Genomic DNA, 21,394 nt, shown 5'->3' on the forward strand with positions numbered 1-21,394 from the left:
CCTGCCCCCCGCGATGCTCTGCTCTCCTCCAGCGAGCACAGGTGACACCGCTGTCCCCTCTCCCAGGGGACCTGCAGGGCGAGGCTGCACGTGTGATGTGACAGAGGGGGTCCCACAGTCCGCGGCAGGCAGTGTCACCACTGTCCCTCGCCGAGAGCAGAGCAACCTCCCCCCAGGTAGCAAAAGTCCTGCCTGCACCTGCCGGGCTCTGCCACTGCTGCCAGAGTGGGGACTCCACCAGGTGACACCTCCCGCAGGCACATGGCAGGGACCGGTGCCACCTGCCACTGCCCAAGCGCCACCCAGACTGTCCCCCTCAACCAGCGCAGCCCCCAATGCTGCAGGGACACCGCGGGGGGGACACCAACAAAACCCAGGGACAGGGAGGTCACCACAGCAGGACAGCAACACAGGCTCGCGGTGCTTCTTGGGGACGCTGCCACCTTCCTGGGGACAGTGTCACCTTCCTGGGGACAGCTCTGCCTTACCAGGAACATTGCCACCTTCCTGGGGACAGTTGCACCTTTCCAGGGTCATTATCACCTCCCCAGGTACACTACGACCTTCTGGGGACACTGCCACCTTCCTGGGGGCATCACCATCTTCCTGGGGATGGTTCCACCTTGCCAGGGATATTGTCACCTTCCCGGAGACATCACTACCTTCCTGAGGATGCTGCCACCTTCCCAGTGACACTGCCACCTCCCTGGAGACATAACTACTTTTCCTGTGATGCTGTCACCTTCCCAGGGACATTGCCACCTTCTCGAGTGCATTGCCACCTTCCTGGGGATATCAACACCTTGCTGGGGACACTGCCACCTTCCTGGGAACATCATCCCCTTCCCAGGGCCACCACCACCTTCCTGGAACAGTTCTATTTTGCCAGAGTCAATTGTCACTTTTCTGGGCACACTGTCACCTTCCTGGGAACGTCATCCCCTTCCCCGGGCCACTGCCACCTTCCTGGGGACAGTTCTGCTTTCCCAGGGCCACCAACACCTTCCTGAGGATAGTTCTGCTTTGCCAGAGTCATCATCACATTCCCGGGGCCACTGCCACCTTCCTGGGGACAGTTCTATTTTGCCAGTCACTGACACTTTCTCAGGGATACTGCCACCCTCCTGGGGACAGGTCTGCTTTGCTAGAGTCATTGTCACCTTCCAAGGGCCACTGCATCCCTCCTGGGGACAGCTCCGCTTGCCAGAGTCGTTGTCACCTTCCCAGGGCCACTGCCACCCTCCTGGGGACAGCTCCGCTTGCCAGAGCCATCGTCACCCTCCTGGGGACGCCGCCACTTTCCCGGTGACACCTTCCCAGGGCCACTGCCACCTTCCCAGGGATACTGCCACCCTCCTGGGGACAGCTCCGCTTGCCAGAGTCATTGTCACCTTCCCAGGGCCACTGCCACCCTCCTGGGGACAGCTCCATTTTCCCAGAGTCACTGTCACCTTCCCGGGGCCACCGCCACCTTCCCAGGGCCACTGCCACCCTCCTGGGGACAGGTCCGCTTGCCAGAGTCATTGTCACCCTCCTGGGGACGCCGCCACCTTCCCGGTGACACCTTCCCAGGGCCACTGCCACCCTCCTGGGGACAGCTCCATTTTCCCAGAGTCACTGTCACCTTCCTGGGGCCACCGCCACCTTCCCAGGGCCACTGCCACCCTCCTGGGGACAGCTCCGCTTGCCAGAGTCATCGTCACCCTCCTGGGGACGCCGCCACCTTCCCGGTGACACCTTCCCAGGGCCACTGCCACCCTCCTGGGGACAGCTCCGCTTGCCAGAGTCATCGTCACCCTCCTGGGGACGCCGCCACCTTCCCGGTGACACCTTCCCAGGGCCACTGCCACCCTCCTGGGGACAGCTCCGCTTGCCAGAGTCATCGTCACCCTCCTGGGGACGCCGCCACCTTCCCGGTGACACCTTCCCAGGGCCACTGCCACCTTCCCAGCAGCGTCGCCCTCCCACAGGGCCCCCGCCCGCAGGGACGGGGCTGTGTGTGTCCCCCCCCCTCCCCCCGTTACCTGCCAGCGCGGCGTCCCCGGGGCCCGCGGCGTCCAGGCGGGGCAGCTCCGGGGGCTGGGGGGGCGCGGGGGCGGCCGGGGGGGGCTGCGGCGGGGGGGGCAGCGCGGGGCGCGGCCGCGGCTTGGCGCTGGGGCGGGACTTGGCGGCGGCGGCGGGGGGCGGGAGCGGGGCCGGCGGCGGGGGGGGCTGCCCGGCGGGCAGGCAGGCGCCGGGGGGGGCGCCGGGGGGGCCGTACGGGGAGGGGGTGCTGGGGGGGGTGGGGGACAGGCTGGCGGGGGAGGGCTGCCCCCCCCCCTGCTCCCCCGCGGCCGCCCGCGGCGGGATGGGCGCCAGCTTCTTGGCCACTGCGAGACAGAGACAAGGGGGGGGGGGGGCGGGTCAAGGGGCTGGGGGGGGGGTCGCAACCAGCGGGGACCCCCCCCCGGCCCCGCTCCTACCTTTGCGCGGGGCGTGCGGGCTCTGCTCGGCGGGCGGCGGCGCCCCCCCCGGCCCGGCGCCGGGCTCCCGGGGCTTTCCCGTGCTGGGGCGGCGCGGAGAGAAGAGGAGAGAAGGTGAGAGCGGAAAGTGAGAGGTAAAAGTAAAAGTAAAAACTGAAATGAGACAGGCATGGAAAGGAACGAAAAATAGAAATTAAAGGGGGAAAAAAAAAAAAAAAGGGATGCAACTTAAAATTTAAAAGGCAAAAGGACTGACAGAAAATCCAGTGAAAACCCGAAACAAAACAGACGAGTAAAAGGGAACGAAAACTTCAAAAGGGAACAAAAGACAAAGGTAATGACATCAAAATGCAAGGAGGATAAAGAGTTTAAAAAATTAAAAAATAAACCGAGAATAAATAAAAAATGAAAACAAGAGAGAAATGAAAAGAAACGAAAAGCAGAAATAAAATAAGAAAAGGCAAATTTAAACTAAAAAAAAGAGAAATTAAAAGAAACGAAAACAAGAAATAAAATTTTAAAAAAAGACAAATTAGAATTAAAACAAGAAAGAAATGAAAAGAAACGATAACCAGAAATAAAATTAAAAAAAGAAGACAAATTAAAATTAAAACAAGAGAGAAATGAAAAGAAACGATAACCAGAAATAAAATTTAAATAAAGAAAAGAAGGCAAATTAAAATAAGAGAGAAATGAAAAGAAACGATAACCACTAATAAAATAAATAAAAAAAGAAAAGGCAAATTAAAATTAAAACAAGAGAGAAATCAAAAGAAACGATAGCCAGAAATAAAATAATAAAAAAAGAAGGCAAATTAAAATTAAAACAAGAGAGAAAAGAAATTATAATGATAACAAGAAATAAAATGAATAAAAAAAGAAAAGGCAAATTAAAATTAAAACAAGAGAGAAATTAAATGAAATGAAAACCAGCAATAAAATAAAAAAAAAGAAGGCAAATTAAAAGTGCAATGAATGAAAATAAAGTTAAAAACCAAAACAGAGTGAAAGTCAATGAATAATTAACAAACCCCCAAAATAACGAAATAAAAATACGATGAAAATCGAAAGTTAAAAAAAGAAAATAATAAAAATAAAATAAAATGATAAAAAAAAATCAAAAAGTAAATATTAAAATAATAAGTAATAATAATAACGAAAAAGAAAGTGGCCAGTTGAAAGCACAGCGGGAGGCAGAAGCAGGGCGAGCTGCGAGGTGCCCCCTGCAGCGCGGCCCCCCCGGCCCCCCCGCCGTTTGGGGGGCATTGCCACAGCGCACGGCGGGGTGCGGGGGGGCCAGGCCTGGTGCCAGGGTGAGGGGCGAGCGGGGAGAAGGGTGGTGGGGAGGAAGGCTGCAGCGGCTGGGCCTGGGGAGGCCCTGCTCATCCTCATCCCGGGGGTCTGCGGTCGGGGGGAAAAATAATAAAAAAGCAGGAGTGCTGCCGGGGGGGCAGGGGAGAGCGGCGGTGGAGCCCTCATGCTGCCAAAGCCCCCCCACCTCATCCCACGGCACCTGACTGACCCCACAGCACAGGGGCTGCCACCCCCACCCATGGGTGCACCACGGAGGGTGGGGGTGTGAGGCTCGCGGCCAGTTCCAAAGCTCAGATTCCCTTTTTGGGGCAGAAAAGTGGAATTTTTGTGCTTTCTCCCCTCTGGCCTGTGCAAACTGGAGCCAGACACAGACCGTGGCCAGTGTCAGGGCCCAGGGAAAGCTCAGCGCCCTCAGGCTTTTTCTGGCACCTTCCCTGCAGCTCCAGCCCCCATTCGGTACATCCCAGCGACACCCACTGCGAGCCAGGCGAGCGACTGCTGGCACATCCTCGAGGGCAGCGTGGGGCTGGCAGGCTGGGGACATCGCGGTGGCCGCTGGGATGCTGAGCATCCTCTCCTCCTGCTGCCCCCCAGACACTGCTCCCCACCCAGGGGTGCTGAGCATCCTCTCCTCCCACTGCCCCCCAGACACTGCTCCCCACCCAGGGGTGCTGAGCATCCTCTCCCACTGCCCCCCAGGCACTGCTGCCTGGGGACCCAGGGATGCTGAGCATCCTCTCCTCCCGCTGCCCCCCCCAGGTACTGCTCCCTACCCAGGGATGCTGAGCATCCTCTCCCACTGCCCCCCAGGCACTGCTCCCTACCCAGGGATGCTGAGCATCCTCTCCCACTGCCCCCCAGGCACTGCTCCCCACCCAGGGGTGCTGAGCATCCTCTCCCACTGCCTCCCAGGCACTGCTGCCCGGGGACCCAGGGATGCTGAGCATCCTCTCCTCCCGCTGCCCTCAGGACACTGCTCCCTGCCCAGGGGTGCTGAGCATCCTCTCCCGCTGCCTCTAGCATGGCCACGGAGTTCTCTCGCTGCTGGATTCACACATGGGGAGGATGCCAAAGTTGGGGACCTTACCTTGTCCGCTCGGCTCCTGGGGGGAAGCCGAAGCTGGTGGGAGGCGGGGAAGGGGTAGCTGAAATATCCGGCGATTGCTCAGGAATGGGCGAGTGGGGTGCAGCGGGGAGCTCAGTGGGCGGCGCGGGAGGCTGAGCGCTCGGTGGGGTGGACGATGCCTTGCGCACCACCGAGGTGCCTCGGCGAGCCACCCACGAGGTGTCCATCACCCTGACACCCATGCTGCAGGGGACACAGAGACAGGCTCTCAGCACCCGCCACGCAAGAGGGGACCGCCAGCACTGTGTCATGGCTCCTTTGGGGTGCCTGGTCCCTAAAAACACCTCTTCCACTGGGAATATGCTGGGCATGAACCTCCATGGCAATAGGGAAGGGGTGACAGTGTGGGATGTGCTTGTGTCACCCACCAGCCACGTCTCCCTTCCCCAGGTACCAGCAGGCACCAGCATCCTCCCAGCATCTTCCCAGCTTCCTCCCAGCATCCTCCCAGCACCTTCCCAGCACTGCTGCAGAGGATACAGTACCTTTGGATTTTCCTAAGGCTGCATGGGCAGAAACACACAATTATTAGTGTGAAAAAACCCTAAACCTTGACAGTGCACAGTGAGAGCCCGCTGCCAGGCTATGCCAGTGATGGGGAGAGCTTGGGACATTTTTTGGAGATGGGGAGAACCCCGGGGACATTTCTGGGAGATGGGGTCAGCCCTGAGGGTGTTTTTCTGGAGCCAACCTGACTGGCTGCAGTCCCCGTGAGGTGGCATGGTGGGGGCATGCACGGGTTGGGAGTGGGGAGTTTCCCCTGGGGCAAAGCCTGCAGACCCTGGGGACCCTAGGGCACCCAACCCCGGCACGGCACAGCCCTGGTGCACGCCACGGGCCACCCTACTCCCATCTCCAGTGGGCTGGGGGCTCACCTGAGCATCCCCAAGAGCCCAGCATGGAGAGCAGGGGGTTTCTCCCACCCCAGAACCACCCAGCCTCAAACAGCTCAGTACCACCTGCCCCAGGGTGGTGGCAACGCCACGTCTTCCCTCTCCCCAAACCCTGGCACTGCCAAGACCCTACCCATCCTTCTTGTAAAACTCCAGCATCATGTTGTCCGTGGCCACGCTGAGGGGCCGCCGTGCCTGGTCGTGCTGCCGGCGGTCCGCGTGGTCCATGTCTGGGGAGGGCATGGAGCTGTAGTTGGCGTTGTGGTTGATGTGCATGGGGCTGCCATAGTTGCCCGTCACGTTGAACTCGATGTCTGGGGAGGGAAACAAGAGTGGGGGGACGTCGGGAGACGTATGTCCTCAGTGAGGGGTGAGGTGGGGGTATCAGCACCAAGAATGCTTGCAGGTGCTGGAGCAGCTAGGTTGGGCTCACCGCTGTGATGAGACTTGCCAGATCTCTGCTTGAGCTCCCCTCGCCCAAGCCAAGGCAAGCAGAGGGGGCTGGCAAAAATAAATATGGGAGCTCTGCACCCCCTCCCCAGGGAGGGGCGGGAGGTCCCACGAAGCCCAGCCCAGCCCACCACGGCGGTGGGCACAGCCTACCTCCGGGGAAGAACCAGTCGGCGTGCTGGATGAGCGGCTCGATGATGCCCACGATCTGCAGTGAGACGGTCGTCATCATCTCCGTCATGTTCCTGCAAGGCGGGGGGCAGCAGTTTAGCAACCCTACTGCAGTCCAGCCTTATTCCCAGCAGGATTTTGGCCCCAGACCCTCCCTCCCCCCCTCCCCCAGCATCCCTCTGGCACACTTGCTTTCCACCCAGACACCTTACCCGTCCGCCTGCGGCCAGAGGAGGTTGGGTCCCAGCACGATGGCCACATTGCTCGGGGTCATTTTATTCGTGTCCTGGTACTCCGTCAGCTTGGCCAGGAATTTAATCACATACCTGGAAAGCGTGAGCTGTGTCGGTGTATCAGGATTGCACCCTCTCCGTCCCCTCCCCGGGTCCCGCTGGCCCCAGGCTCACCTGATGTTGTTGTAGTTGGCTTTGGGCAGCTTCTCGCAGGTGCTCCAGAGTGCCTGCAGCCGCTTCTCCTGCTCCGGGATGCTGTGGGGAGGTGGGCGAGAGGGTTATTCCCCATCCCCACCCCACCCCGGGGCTTCTGACCCCTCCAGCCCTGCTCTTGGGGACTCTGCAAGACCCTTGAGCTGCTGCCAACATTATATAAGTAAACTAACCCCCCAAACCCTGCCAAAAAGAGAAGGAAACCTTTTGGCAGCGGGTTGGATGCTGGTCCCCTCCCCACCTCTGTGCAGCCCCCCCGGAGGGTGTGTTTTGGGGATGTGTTTGCTTTGGAAGGGGACATTACTGCAAACAGCTCCCCAAAGCAGCCCGCTCTGCCACCTTGGGGACCATCCCCTCCAGTGAGCCACCTCCACGTCCCTGCCGTGCTCCAGCGCTCCCAGGGCAGGCAGGGGCATGGTCAGACCTATATTCAGGCACCACCAAGGTGCTTCCCACCTCAATAGGAGATGCTCCTTCTCCCACCTCCCTCTGCCCAACATTCTCCTACCCCAAACATCTCCAACAGCGGAACAGGCATGATGGTGCCACTTCAGCTGGCCCAATCCTGCTGGGTTTTGGGGGTCCCGTGGTGCAGAGCACCCCAGCAATGCAGGTGGGAGCTCCCTTGGCCAGCTGCCCCCCAGGGTTTGCACACCCATCCAGAAATGGCACCACAGCCTGGCATCCAAGGGCTTGCCCAAAGATGCTGGGAGAGCTCAGCCACCTTGGCCAGAGTGCTTGGGACCAGGCTGGGGACATTAGGGTCAGGAGACATCAGGTCCACCCTCAGTGCTGGGACCCACGATGCTCAAGGAACATCATGGGAACCCCCCTGGCTCTCACACCCCCGAGGAAACATCCTAAATTCTGTGAGCCATGTCAGAAATAACTTATGGCCCCCAACCACCCATGGGGACCCAAGATGTCATCATCTGCGTCACAGAGGAATGGGGGGGATGCCCCAGACTTACTTGGATGCCTGGATCCACTCCTCGTACAGCTCAAACGTCATGAGGGGCTCCGGCAGCTCTCGCAGGTAGGATTTGAGGGCTCCTGCGGCACACAGGGGACACGAGGCTCGGCACTGCGGGTGGCACTGGCCAACGGGCACCAAGTGGTTTCGGTCCTCAGCATTTTGACTCACATCCCTCCCAACCTTCCCACCCCTCACATCCCAAAGCACCCGCTATTCTCCCCAGCTTGGTGGAACCCATAGCATCCCCTGACCCTCAGCATGCACCTTGCCACCTCCACCAAGGCCTTCCTAGCTCCTCCCCGATTCCCTCCATCATTCTTGCCTCCACCACTAGTTACTGGCCTCCACCTAGACTTCACGCCACTGCTGACCATGCTCTGGGTGCCCATGGTTGGCACCGGGGGGGCTGGATGGGCCATCCCACTCACAGCCCCTGCCCAGAGGCAGCACCTACCTGCGATGGCGTGGGGGTCGGCCGAGTACTCCTGCACATCCACCACACAGCAGTCCAGGGCAGCCTTGAGCTTCTTCAGCTTGGAGGCCGAGGGAGCCACTCGGAAGAGACCCTTGGCAGAGGACACGGGAGAGCGTCGGACAAGCTTTGGGGCCGGGAATGTCCCCAAAGCCCCCTGGTTGCTTGTCCCTGCCATGTCCCCTTCCATCCATGCCCAGCCAAGGGTGGTAGGACATGGGACCCACCTCCTCCTGCATGCCGCACTCCAGGAGCATCGTCACGCACGCCTCCACGGGGAAGGCGATCTCCCGCCCGCTGACAGCCAGGTGCTCCTCCAAGGGCTTCCCGAAGGAGGGCTTCTCCATCCACGCCTCTGTGACGGGCAGAGGGGGTGAGAGGGAGGACACGGCGGGAATGGTGCCGGATCCAGCATCCCCTCCCCGAAAGGCCCTTGGATCACAGCGTTTCGGCAGCAAAATATTCCGTTTGGGTGTTGCTAAAACAACAGGACCCCGCACCTCTGTCCTGGGCAGCTCGGGAAGTGCTTTTTAAAGATGAAATCCAAACAAAATGTTTTCCAATCATCACACGGGACATTTCAAAGGGGCTGGATAACGTTTTCCGGGGGGAGCAACCACGGGCAAACCTTTGCAATATTTTCCCCCTTCTTCCATCACAGTTTGAGGCAGGAATATTTTGTGGGATCGAGAGAAAAAAATAAAATACAAATCACTCCCTGCCCCGCTGCAGCGATGGCAGCACCCCGAGCCCTGCCCCGAGAATGCGCTGCTCACAGAGCCATCGCGCGGGGCTCTCCCCACCTCGGTCTCCCAGCCCAGCTCCTACGGAGGTTGCACAGTGCAAAGTGAAGCCCCAGGACCCCCACCTTGGCGCTGGGTTCCCACCTCTGGTGCTGCTCTTGATGGGGATATTTGGGCAGATTTCCCACCCGCTCCATGAAGGTGGCCGGGTCCTGCCCCCCCGTGACCAAGTGGGATGGGGATGGGATGCCCTCCCCAGCAGCGGGGCAGGCGGGATGCAGGCGGGGCAAGCAAAGGGAGGATGCTCAGCCGCAAACCCAGAACCACGCTACACCACGGGGTCACGCCAGAGCCGGCTCATCACTGTGGCAAAGCCCCACGCGGCTCCGGCGTGATGCAGAGCCCTTGGCATCACATGCAGGAGTGGGACAGACCCCACGGGCACTTACCCTGCTGGGCTTTAATCTGAGGCAGGACGTTCTGCAAAAGCGCTAGGGATTTCCGATGGTACTCTGCCTGCACCTCGATCAGCTGCAGGGGGAGAGACGGCACCGGCTGTCACCCCTACGGCTGGGAACGGAGCCGGAGGAGTCCCGTGGGGATGGGTGGCACTTACAGTTTGAAAATAGTTTGCATAGTCTACTTCTTTGGCCACAAAATTGTACATGTCAGCTGACAGCTGGTCCTGTGGAGAGCAGAGAATTAGTTGCTGTCCCACTCGTGCTGCCCTGATGCCACTCTTTGGAGGCCACCAGGAGGGACCAGCTTGGTCACACCAGGAGTCAACATGCAAGGTGGGATGTTGCAGCAACCGCTCAAGAAGTGTTGGGACGTGGAATACAAGCAGCACTGTGGAAGTTTGCTTTCTGCAGCAGTGCAAACAGCTCCACAGCACCTTCCGGAGCCCATGCTGAGCCGGCGCCTTGCAACCAGCTCTCTGGAAGTGAGAGCGACTTGGAAACAACCTGTCAGCCAAAGGCTGCACGTCCCGATGGGCTGAACAGCACAAATTAAACCCCAGGTTTACTCGTCCCAACACCTCACCGCATTGCTCTGTGTCTGCAAGTGGCTCATTAACAACAGCGGAGCGGCGCACATGGCGCAGCTGCCGCGGTAGCATCCCAGCCCCTCGTGCGGACCAGCCTGATGGGCATCAGGCGCTTCTTGCTCTGAATTGCAACAAGCCCCTCAGCACCAGGACACGAGTCTCTCTGTCTCCACACTTGCGAAATAGATTTTGCCGCTTCCTGAATTGTGCCTTTCTGAAAATCCCCTTGGATAACTCAACTGGAGGAAAACCATCAGCATTTTAAAACACTGTGAGCACATCCCAGTTGCAACATCCACCATCAATACGGTGAAGATACTGGGGGGCAGCTCCTGGCTGAGCTGGTTTGTGGGAAATTGCTGGGCGCATGGGGCTGCTTTAAGATGGGGGAGACAGCACGAGTTTGGCACTGGATTTTAAAGGCTACGTGGGTTCTGGTTGTGTCACTGGAGAAAAGAGTTGCGATTTGAGACACGCACCCAGTCCCACCTCCTGCCCAAACCCTAGAGCACCAGGTCAGCCCAGCCCTTTGCATTTTCTGCCCCAGGGGGAATTTAAAGCCACACAAAATTGCCTGTGGGTTTTATTGACGTATGTCACAGCCTGCAGCAAAGGCACTGGCAGCAGCATTCCCCCTCGCTCAGACATTTTTCCCACCTAACATGATCAGCTGGGTGGGTCGTGCTCCCATGGGATGGTGGGGGGTGACATGCCAAGTGGCACTGACACGACTGGGCGTACTCGGTGCTGAGCTCACCGGCTTCTGCTGGGATGGGTCCCCTGGGAATGGGATGCTCTCTGGCTCCAGCAAGATATGGAGGATGGGAATAGAGGAACCGGGGATGTCCTGCTTGGCTGGTGAGCATCGCTCACTGCCACCAGGCTGTGTTTGGGGATGGTGACCAGCCAGAGGAGGGTTTATCATGGGTAATGGGGTAAGAAGAGGGTGAAGAACGGGGTGAAAGGAGTGGCTGCAGGTTTTCTGTGGTGCCTGGGATGCCAAGGTCCTCCCACTCCAGCAAGCAGCGATCCCCCCAGGACCCTGGGTACCCTGCAGATCTCCACTCTGTTGGCTGCCTCCTCCATCTCCTCCCTGAGAGCGTCGGCTTTGGCGCCCGAGGGCTGCAGGTTGCTGGCCAAACCCGAGGACTTCGCGGACTGCTGCCACCTGCAAAGAGCAGGCAGAGCTGTCATGGGGAGGGATGGGGACCCCTGCAGAGCTGTGGCTGGCTCCCAGCAGGCTTGGAGGGCAGCCCAGGGACCCCCCTCAGCCAAGCCCACCATGGTCCCCAGGGCTGAGCACCATGGAGATGGTCCCAACCCAGGCTGGGATGCAGCATCTGCTCCCAACCCTGAACATCCCCAGTCCTCACAACTGGCTGCACGCACTGGGCTCTAATTAAGCAATTACTTTCAGCAGGAGGATGAGCCTCATCAGGATGGGAGGAGAGAGGGAAGGTGATGAGAGAGCCTGGAAATGATGTTGGGGACTGAGTACAGTCACCTCCCAGAGCTCTCCTCAGGACACGCTGCAATGTGCGGGGCTTTGCCCCCTCAGCAGCCCCCAGCAAAACCCAAAGCGCAGCCTGCCGGCTCCCACCGCAGCGGCTGGAGCACAGGACGATCCCAAGGGTCATCTCAGCTCCCCACCAGCACTGCTCTACAGCAGCAGGAGCACCCAGCTCTTTGCCATCATGTAAGAACTCACCCAGACAGGGAAAAGAGAAAAAAAAAATGATTTGTGCCAGAAAAGAAGAATCTCTTCTGCAGAGGGCAGGCAAGGAAAAAGGGATCTGTGGATTCTGCAGACAAGAGCAGAAATTGTGGCTCGTTGCAGAGCTTGACACAAGGCACATGGTGACAGGGCCAAGACGTACTGTCCCAAGGGAGTCGTGACAGCAGGGCTCTGGGATGTGCCCTCCCTGGCACTACCCATCACTTGGGAATTTTATTTTTTTGTAAAGCAGCTTTGAAGCTGCTTCCTACCGTGTCCTGGAAGAGTCCATGTCCAGCACGAGCTTTGCCAAGTGCTTCCTCTGCTTTTGGATATTTGGGATTTCCACCTGCAGCAACACACAGGAACGGGAGGAGATAAAACACCCCAGGGAGGTGTCCGAGGCAGGTCATACCCGACTGCAATGCTGGGAGCTTAGGCCGGTGCAAGCCGGGCAGATAAGGATGCAACTCCTTATTTTAACATCATTAGGGAGATGACACAGCTCGTCCCCTCTTTGTGTCCCCACCCAGGCTGTGCCACCCCACAACAGCCCCAACAGCAGAACCCGCATCCCTGAGCGGAGCATCCTTGGGGTATCAAAGCCTCCGGCACTGGGGAGCCGGACAAAGGCAAGAAATGGGTTTTGGGGGATGGCGAGGCAAAGCCTCCCGTGCACTGGCATGTTTGCCACAGGTAACGGCTGAAAGCCCTGAACACCAGCAGTGTGATAAAGCTCTTGTTTCTGCTGCAAAAGATAAAATCAGAACTAAGTCAAGGACATTTTGCTAGATGTAAAAGTGTGTGTGTGGGGGAAGCATTGGGTAAAACTGAGAAACAAAGTTGGCAGCAGGGGGGAAAAGGAGTTAAAAAGAGAAATCCTAAACCACAAGGATATGTGTTTGGAGCTTGGAAAATGGGTCAGAAATATGAGTGTTAACACCTCTGCTTTCAGGAAAGGCAGAAAAAAGCAAGAGCAGCACGAGCGGGTGAAGGAGCCAGGCAGGACACCACCCCAGCAGCCAGCCCAGGGGATTGTGCAAATACTGCCTGCCAATTAAAGCAATTAGCAAACATCTCAAAGGGCAATGGTCTCCTGCAGGGGCCAGGAACCAAATACACGGCTGAAGTGGTGAAACCCCGCTTTCCCCCAGGCTTGGCTGGGATGCGAGTCCCTAGCACGGTGACACCCTGTCGCCGTGACACCCCTGCCCGCCGCTCACCTCAGCCAGCACGAAGAGGGGCTCGATGACATCCCTCTCCACCTGCAGCTCGAAGTGGATGAGCTCCTGAGCCAGCTTGTCCTCTGCCTCCCCGCAGAGCCGCAACATCTTCCTGCAAGGGCACGGGCAGTGCTGGGCACCACGGGGGCCGGTGGTGGGCAACTGGCAGCCACCCCGCACCCATCGCGGTAGGTGATGGTCACCCAAAGCCCCTCCTTGGCAGAGGGCTGGAGGGTGCGTGGCAGCCCAGGGACTGTGGGCACCCTAGGTGTTAGGGAAATCTCATTCCTTAAACTATTGTACCACTTATAGTTTGAAACTGCACGGAGTTTCTCAAGATACATCTATATTTTACGTTGTATACTGCATGACTGAAGGATCCCAGCTCATCACAAGGAGAACAAAGGAAACTCCTGGACTACAGCAATCACACAAGCACCCAGCCCCTCTGACACTGCTGTGAACCATCCCCTCCCACCCCGTTATCCAGCATCATGGATAAGAAACTGCTGCCATTCCTCTGGCAGCTGCATCCCAGCATCCCTGCAGCATGCCGGCAGTGGCGGAGTGCCGGGGGAGACCCGGGCCCCCCTTACCCCAGCAGGGAGTCGTCGCCCAGCACAGCCGATCCCTCCATCAAGCACTGTGCCAGTGTTGTCAGCGGCAGCTTCTTCTGCAACGAGAGGGTTGCGTTTCCCACCCTGCCGCCCCGCCGCCCCCTGCCCGGCATCCTCCGAGCCCTGCCAAAGCCTCACCGAGCGCTTGTCTGCATCCACGCCTTGCTGACCCTGCAGACATGCCGTCAGCTTCTTGTGGGTGCTGTGGGAGACCTGCTTCACCAGCTCCAGGCGCTTCTCCACCTGTGGATGCAGTAGTGCCCATCACCAGGGTATCCTGCCTGGTCATGCACCCACCACGCAGGGATGTAAGGGACCTCCTGCTTTTCAATCAAAGTGATTTTAATTGCTGCAGCATCAGATGCAACAGCCCAGGAGCCAAACCTCTTCCTAGGGCAGGGATGCCTGAAGCAGGAGAAGGTCTCACCAAGCCGATGCTGCCCCACCTTAGCTCTAACAACACTCTAACTTGGGGCTGAAAATTGCCTTATTTGCCTCTGCGTTGATTAAGTTAAGCAGTTCATCCCAAAACTCAGCAAGATGAGTCATTAAATATAAGCACCCAAGATCTGGTGAAAACCAAAGCTGAGAGATGCAGGGAAAACCTGGAAATCTCAAAATTTTGGGAAATTATCTGGAAAAAGAGAAATATTCCCTAAAGCTCAAAATCTTGGGAAATGACCTGGGGAAAAAAGAAGAAATACCCGCTACCCAGGAGAAGCGCCCAGCCTGCGGCAAGTCCTTGAGGCAAGAGGCATCTCATGGCCGCCTGGCACTCAAGCTGAGCCTCCCTCCACCACTATAATGATATATATATTACTAATACTATACACTATATACAATAATATATAAATATTATTGAAATATATAAATAAATAGATTTCCAGGATGCCTGGCTAAGGTAGAGCAGCCTCTGCCATCCCTGCAATATATACATGTTCCTTTCACCATATACGCAGATGTGTGTATATCTATTTAAAATATATAAATTACATAAATGATATACATTTCATATATACATATACACACACAGGTCTGTGTGTATGTTGCAAGGAAGGGGTATGATGTTCTCAAAGGCACTTATGTGGGTGCACACCCACCTAGATGTGGAGGCAACTAGATACAACGCCCCAGAGGGTCTGGGCTCCCCACCACCCCTGGAGACAGACCCCCATGAACATGACTGACTCTTGGGACACCCAGCCAAGACGGCACCGACCACTCTCCCCACTGAATTATCTCCAAAGGGTGTAGAAATCCCCCGTGTGATGTTGTTGAAGCCAGACATGCCCTCAGCGGTGACAGCACAGATGCTACCTAGTGCCAGGATGTCACCAGGTGGCTGTAAGAGCAGGGTCTGGCTCTCAGTGCCAAGAGGCCATGGAGACCTCAGAACTTGCAAGGAGAAACACCAGAATTTAAAATAGACAGAAAAAAGTTTCATTATTGATGTTCCCTCTGGCTGCTGGGTGTGGGCAGTGCTCAGTTCCCCTCTGCTCCAACCCGCTCAGCTGCCGATGGGGACTGAGCAGCACGGTGCCGCCGCACTCTGCCTGTCCTGGCCACCAGCACTGGTGGTGAAGAAAGGAAAAAAAACCCAAATCCTGAAGGCTGGGGACTGGCTCATGGGGGTGCACACTGTGAGGACAGTGCTGCTGAAGAGCAAACCCACCAGCGCCCCGGGAGCCCACGCTGCTGCTGGACTCCTCACCAGTGCTGGTGCAAGTGGAGACCAACCTCGCTCCCCCCTGCACGGGTCAGGCTGGTCCCAGCCACGACGGAGACACTGCTAAATGCCCAGTAAAGTAGCAAGCAGCCATGGGAGGGATTAACTGATGCACTCGGCCAGGACGTTTGCAAACAGAGCTCCATTCCACCCTCTTCCAGCACGGTTTCACCTTACCCCTTTAGTGATGGCTCACTCAAACCCTGCTCATGTTTTTGGCTAACACCCGGCTCGCTGAAGCCTGATGTGTGCAGGGAGCATCACCATTAGTTGCAAGCGAAGCCAACACATAGACAGGACACAGTGGCCAGAAAGAGCTAAATGGCACTGGGCAGCACTGCTGCCTGCAGGTCGCTGTCTCCTGCCACCAGCATCCTTGCACACAGGTTCTGCTTGTTTCTGCTGAATCTGCTACCTGATAGCAATGGCACAGACCGAATTCCCAAGCTGGAAGGTGTAAATACATCAGCTTCCCCCAAAAACAGGTTTTTAAGTGGCTCCAGCAGCAGCCGGACTGGCTGACGCCAGGGGATGCCCATGCTGTGATGGGGGAAGAGGGGAGAGCTCCCTCCCCAAGGGCTGGGCAGCTGATTGACCCATCGGTGCCCAAGTTACAGGTGATGATTTAGAGAATGTGAGTTAGAAACCTCACGAATTCAGTGATGGATTTGTGAATACACATCCCTTTGCTGGCACCTGCTCAGTTGCCCCCTTCCCTGGGGGGCAGAAAGCCCTGCTCCCGGACCAAAGAGCACCAAGATGAGATGTCCCTGAGAGATTGTGACCCGAGCATCACAGCCGATGCTCCAAGGCACGATGTGAGGTTTTTGGCTCAAGCTGTTTTGCTGAAGTCTCCCAACTCCTCAGCTTCAGGGAAAGCCCAACCCCTCAGCTTTGGGGACTGTCCCCTGCTGTCACATGTCCCGTCCCCAGGGCAGGTTTTGCATCAGAGAGGGAGATGCAGGCACCTGCAATCTGGCCGGTGTATCAGGTTGCCATCCTGGTGGAGACAAGATTGGATCCGATTCCAGCTGACCTGAAAACCAGGCTGGGAGCGGGCTGGAGGGCACGTGGGAGGGAGATAGTGCCGCTTCCCACGCTCCCAACCCCCTCCTCCTCCTCCCAGCCCCTCTCATTGCTGCGGGACACCGCGGCACCGAGTGGCATGGAGCTGCTGCCGCATCCAGCACCCACGGGTGGGTGGCTGGGCACCCATGGGCACCCCGGGCATGGGTCGGACCAGCTGCAGAGGACCTCACCTGCAGGAGATCTTCACTCAAAACCTCTGTCTTCTCAGCCCTGCAAGACAAGAAAGAACATGAAGTGTTGGCGAAGGCTCCAGCGCAGGCGGCAGCGCCCAGGCTGCACGCCGCAGTACCGGGCACAGCTGAATGTACTTTCCCATCGGGATGCAGCTGGTGATTTAAAGTTCTCTGGTCCCGCCAGCCATCACCTCATCTCCTAAATAAGCAAAGGATGGAGCATCTTCACAGCTCACTGTGAGCATGCCACGTCCCACACCAATTCATGGTCCACCCCAATCTCCCCCTTATTTTCCCATTATCTCCAGCAAAACAGGGATGCTGAATTCCCAGGAGGATGTGGGCAGTTCCGCAGAGGGAGGTGTGTGTCTACACACGAAAGCAGCTCCCTGGGCCGTGCCGGGCTCTGGCACACCCTCAGCCCCGCGGATTTCAAGGACACAACCCATCCGCACGACTGAGCCTTTCGGTCCGACACAGCCGACTGAATCTGTGGCGGCAGCTGCTGCCCGGGGCTTCACCATAACCCTCCCGCTGCTCGTCAGAGCTGGATTTACCGCTCCAGAGCTCGTGTCATCTGCTGTCTTCGCTAGCGAGGAGCACTAAGGATGCAGAAGGAGACACGAACTCACTGCAAGACCCTCCTCAGCCATGCACAGATCTGCAGCATCCCTGCCCGCAAAGCCCCTGTGGCTGTGCCTCACCAGATCTGCTCAGGCTTATTTAAACTATCACACTCTGGATCATTTGTTCATTTTCTTAGGGTTTTTTTACAACTTCAGTGCATCATCTCTCTTCAAAAAATGACCTCAGTCAAGATGCATTTGGGCAGCTGTGATTTAGCCCATTAGTCCCAAAAGGTTTTTTTAATAAACAATGCAAGCTCAGTGCTCTCATCCTTCCTAAAAACATTGCTTTATTGCCTGCACCCTGGTTGCTTTCTGCTATTCAAGCTGCTTTCTCAGCTTTGAGAGACTGAGTGAAGTATTGAAAAAGTGGAAATAAGGAGTAAGCACTGGGAGAGCAAGGTTCAATGAGCAAGTCCAGCACAGCAGCAGCACCAGCACCAGCCAGAACAGGGTGGTCTATGGGCTCATCCACAAATACACCACGTCCAAGGACGTTTAAAAAGCCTAAATTAACTGCATTAAATCTGGTTTGTGTATGAAAGTTGTCCCAGTGTTGTAGAGGAATGAAGCTGGGTTAATTAACATTGATAACATACAGCTGTGGGCTGGCTTCAGGGGCGGTGGATTGGCTGACGTGGATAAGGTGCAGCTGTGGCTGGTTCCTGAGAGTAGTTAAATAGCTCTAAGGGGGATGGAAGAGGAACAGCTAACTAAAAGAGACCTGGAAGAAGCAGAGGGAGGAGAGCAAGTGCCCTGGAGGTAGAAGAGACAAGGAGAAGGATGCAGCAGAGGCGAGAAGCAGAGGGACTGGCCTGAAGAGGTTGAAGAAACAGCACAAACAGTAGATGAACCTTTGAAACCTTGTGAGGGATCGGTGACTGCTGGGGCAAGGTGTGCTGACTACTTATTGAAGTTAACTTGGTATGGGATGGTAAAAGGCTTGTTGCAGGCTACTAGTTTGATAGTGCTGTGACACAGTGTCTGATTCAAGTTGGGTTTAAAAATGAAAAAACCCACCTCCTACTTATTTTGACTTTTGAAAGCAGCGATTTAAATGAATGTGTTGCAATATCTCTGTGAATGGCAAGCGATGCGCTGGCTGCCCAGGAGCAAGGGCTGCTCAGGTTCTCCTCCACTCCTGCAAATCACCTTTGTTATCATCTATGGCTGGGGTTGGAAATGCTACAGACTTAACACAAATGGTGAAGAAAAGAGCAAATACCCACCAGCACAGACAAACAACCATCCCTGCTTCCTCACCCCAGTTCAGGATGTATTTAGCATCCTGAAGAAGGAGGTGGCAGGGATGCAGGCGAGCATCGCACACCCACGTGCAGGCACCACCGGCACACATCCCGGCTGCTCACTCTGCACTCGGAAATCATTCACAACTTTAAGGCATAAATAAATCTCTCCCCTCATTGCACCTTTGGAAAAATGCTCCCCAAAAAGTGATGGGTTTAGCACACTTCCTCCTCTTTCCAGCCAAGCCGATGGATGGGTTTTGCACACCCCATGGCCCAGCAGCCAGAAACCCACATGTGCTACACTCTGATGTGCATTTGGGGGAAGTAGAAAAATGACATTTCAAACAGGAGAACAAAAATCTGGCTTTGTTCTGCTTTTCAGCATATACTCAGTGTAAGAAACCTCAGTGGCTTTAACGGAGAGCATCCCACAGCCCCAGCACACCTGTGCCAGCCCTGCCACATCCCAGGATGCTTAAGCAGGTTGGGGACCCTGCCAGCAATAGATTAGGTTTTAAAAAGGAGGGGTTCAGGGAAAAGATTTGCTGGGTTTTGTAGACAGGATTAAGCAAAGAGGCTGTTGGAGCCCCTTGACAGCTGCCTGGAGACATGGCAGAGCAATGGGCACGCTGCTGGGGCATGAGGTTCCCCATCTGGTTTTGGCATCCTTGGGAGCTGGGATGCTTCGTCCTCCCCTCCTGCTTGTGATGGGGATGGGGGTCTCTGCATGGCCCCAGGGACACACTGCAGCCACCAGTGGTGGCACAGACATGTGGTAGAGCTGCAGCAGAGTGGTGTTGCTTGTGGCAGCAGGAGCCGGGCACCACGTCCTGTCAGCGCTGAGCACCTGCACCCAGAGCCAGGCATCACCCTGCTCCCGCACCCTGTCTTGCAGAATGGGGTGGAGCATGGCCCCAGAAGCTGCCACGGGACGTTTTTGCAAAGCCAAAGCACAGGGGGCAACTCTCCTGCCTATGGGTGATGTCACCAGCAGCCATGGCAAGTAGCTCCCACGGGAGAGCCCGGCACTGCAGATGTACCGGGGCAGCAACCTGGCTGCAGCACCATCGAAATAAGGTTCAGCAGCTGCAAGTGGGACAGATCCTGCTCCTGTACATACGCACAGTCCTGCTGACAATGTGGCTCTGCTGACGTCCTGCCATCCCACCTAAGGCTTCCTATTAATTTTCCAGAGTGCACCAAAAAAATACAAATAATTCCCCTTGCCTCCATACTTGCTACCACCAGCAGCATTCCAGAACGTGCAAATCATATTCAGGAGTGCAAAAACCAAGCAGCACCTCCAAACTCACAGAAAGCCCAGCCTAAGCCGCTTCACATGGCCATTTTACTTGTAAAGACTAAAACCCAACATCATCGTACTCCACTGACATTGCATTGCATTACAGCTCCATGCTGCTAATGCCACCAGGAAAAATCCCATTATATCCGTTATGTTTCTGGAGTCTCAGCCTAAAGTTAATATGATTTTACAGGAGCTTATACAGTCTTATGAGCCATCCTGTGAACCTGCAGCAAGCAATGCTTGGTGGGGAAACACATGCCGTGCCAGGGAGCAGCCGGGGAGATGGAGACTCTCCTGCACAACCTGGGCTCCATCCTGCCTGGGGGGGGGGAATTTTTGGGTGCTAAGCCCTTGCTGATACTCAGAGATGCTCAAGGAGACCCCAGTGCCATCTCCCTGGTACCTAGGGATTTCCCCAGGGCACCCAGCAGGGATCAAGAAATATCCTGCTGCTTTTTCTAGGGGTGGGATGGCAGCATCTCCCCGAGCATCTTCGCAAAGCATCTTCAGGGCGCTCAGCCCTGCACATCTCTGCTCAGCCCTTCCTCTTCAACAAACCTTTGGGGTTTGTGCTTTCTTCTCCCTCCCCATACCATATCCAGTCAGCATCCCACTTAAGGACAGGTGTGGGTCCCTGTGCCACCCCCCAGCTCTCTCACCTTGGCTTCCCATCCCTGGGAAGAACTGCTCACTGGAATCCCCTGGGATTCAGGAGCCCCAGGTCCTGGTTTGCTCTCAAGCACTTAATTCAGACCACATGGGACTTCGGAGCCCAAACCCCAAAGGTGTTTCCAAAACCACAGCACGACAGCAACCCATTAACAGTGTTAAGAGGAACCAGTCTGGATGTGACCGATGCTGGGAAATGTGTCTGGCTCCAGCAGAGATGCTCCCACTGTTCCAGTCTGGCATCTTGCTCCCATCCAAGGAATCCCCCAGCTCCTCTTGGCATCCCCAGCCCCTCCAGGCAACCCCAGTCCATCCCCAGCACCCCTTCAATCCATCCCCAGCACTCCTCAGTTCCTCCCCAGCACCTCCCAGGCAATCCCCAGCATCCCTCAGCCTCTCCTGGCATCCTCCCAGCTCATCCCCAGCATCCCCCAGCACCTCTTGACACCCTGCAGCCCCTCCCCTGCACCCCCCAGCACCCCCAGCCCTTCCTGGCACCCCCAGTCTCCTCCTTGCCCTGTTGCTGGCTCTGTACAAGCAGCCAGAGCCGAGCAGGGATGAAGCTGCCCAAGGGGTCGCACAGACCCCTGGATTCAGCCTGTGCCATGGCAGGGATGGCTGCCCCAAGCCCAGGAGACCCCTGGACCTGCCTGTGCTGCTCCAGCTGCACGTGGGAGGCAGCTGAGCTCCTGCCTGCACAAACCCATCTCCTTCCCAAATCATCATCACTCTCGAAGGAATTCCTGGGGGTGCCAGAGCTCCCTTGGCAGGGGGGCATAAGGACACAGGCTCCCATGTCCTGGGGGAGCTACCTCAGCCCCCCCTTCCTTACATCCTGGCGGGGTTTGGGGCCTGTCTGTGTTTACCCCATAACCCCAGACCCATGGACAATGCTCAAGG

The 21,394-nt window shown here is 56.7% G+C and overlaps 1 protein-coding gene across 5 annotated transcripts in view; it reads right to left on the reverse strand.

Moving 5' to 3' along the window:
• ARHGAP44 (Rho GTPase activating protein 44) overlaps positions 1-21,394 on the reverse strand; it is a 32,254-nt gene that overhangs the window by 3,176 nt on the left and 7,684 nt on the right. The window contains exons 2-20 of one of the 5 annotated variants that reach the window (XM_037409573.1): positions 16,641-16,680; positions 13,794-13,898; positions 13,635-13,711; positions 13,039-13,150; positions 12,088-12,164; positions 11,152-11,269; positions 9,670-9,738; positions 9,503-9,584; positions 8,538-8,665; positions 8,293-8,404; positions 7,834-7,915; positions 6,824-6,904; positions 6,629-6,742; positions 6,399-6,490; positions 5,929-6,109; positions 5,388-5,405; positions 4,864-5,085; positions 2,463-2,545; positions 2,025-2,369 (exon numbers count right to left, since the gene is read on the reverse strand). In XM_037409573.1, the coding sequence (XP_037265470.1) occupies positions 2,025-2,369; positions 2,463-2,545; positions 4,864-5,085; positions 5,388-5,405; positions 5,929-6,109; positions 6,399-6,490; positions 6,629-6,742; positions 6,824-6,904; positions 7,834-7,915; positions 8,293-8,404; positions 8,538-8,665; positions 9,503-9,584; positions 9,670-9,738; positions 11,152-11,269; positions 12,088-12,164; positions 13,039-13,150; positions 13,635-13,711; positions 13,794-13,898; positions 16,641-16,680 (2,138 nt within the window). Of the gene's footprint in view, positions 1-2,024; positions 2,370-2,462; positions 2,546-4,863; positions 5,086-5,387; positions 5,406-5,928; positions 6,110-6,398; positions 6,491-6,628; positions 6,743-6,823; positions 6,905-7,833; positions 7,916-8,292; positions 8,405-8,537; positions 8,666-9,502; positions 9,585-9,669; positions 9,739-11,151; positions 11,270-12,087; positions 12,165-13,038; positions 13,151-13,634; positions 13,712-13,793; positions 13,899-16,640; positions 16,681-21,394 lie in introns of those variants that run through there. The other 4 variants (XM_037409580.1, XM_037409592.1, XM_037409585.1 and 1 more) reach the window with 4 other exon arrangements.

This window comes from Falco rusticolus, chromosome 1, assembly GCF_015220075.1.
Source record: "Falco rusticolus isolate bFalRus1 chromosome 1, bFalRus1.pri, whole genome shotgun sequence".
In the NCBI taxonomy this organism is placed as follows: Eukaryota; Metazoa; Chordata; class Aves; order Falconiformes; family Falconidae; genus Falco; species Falco rusticolus.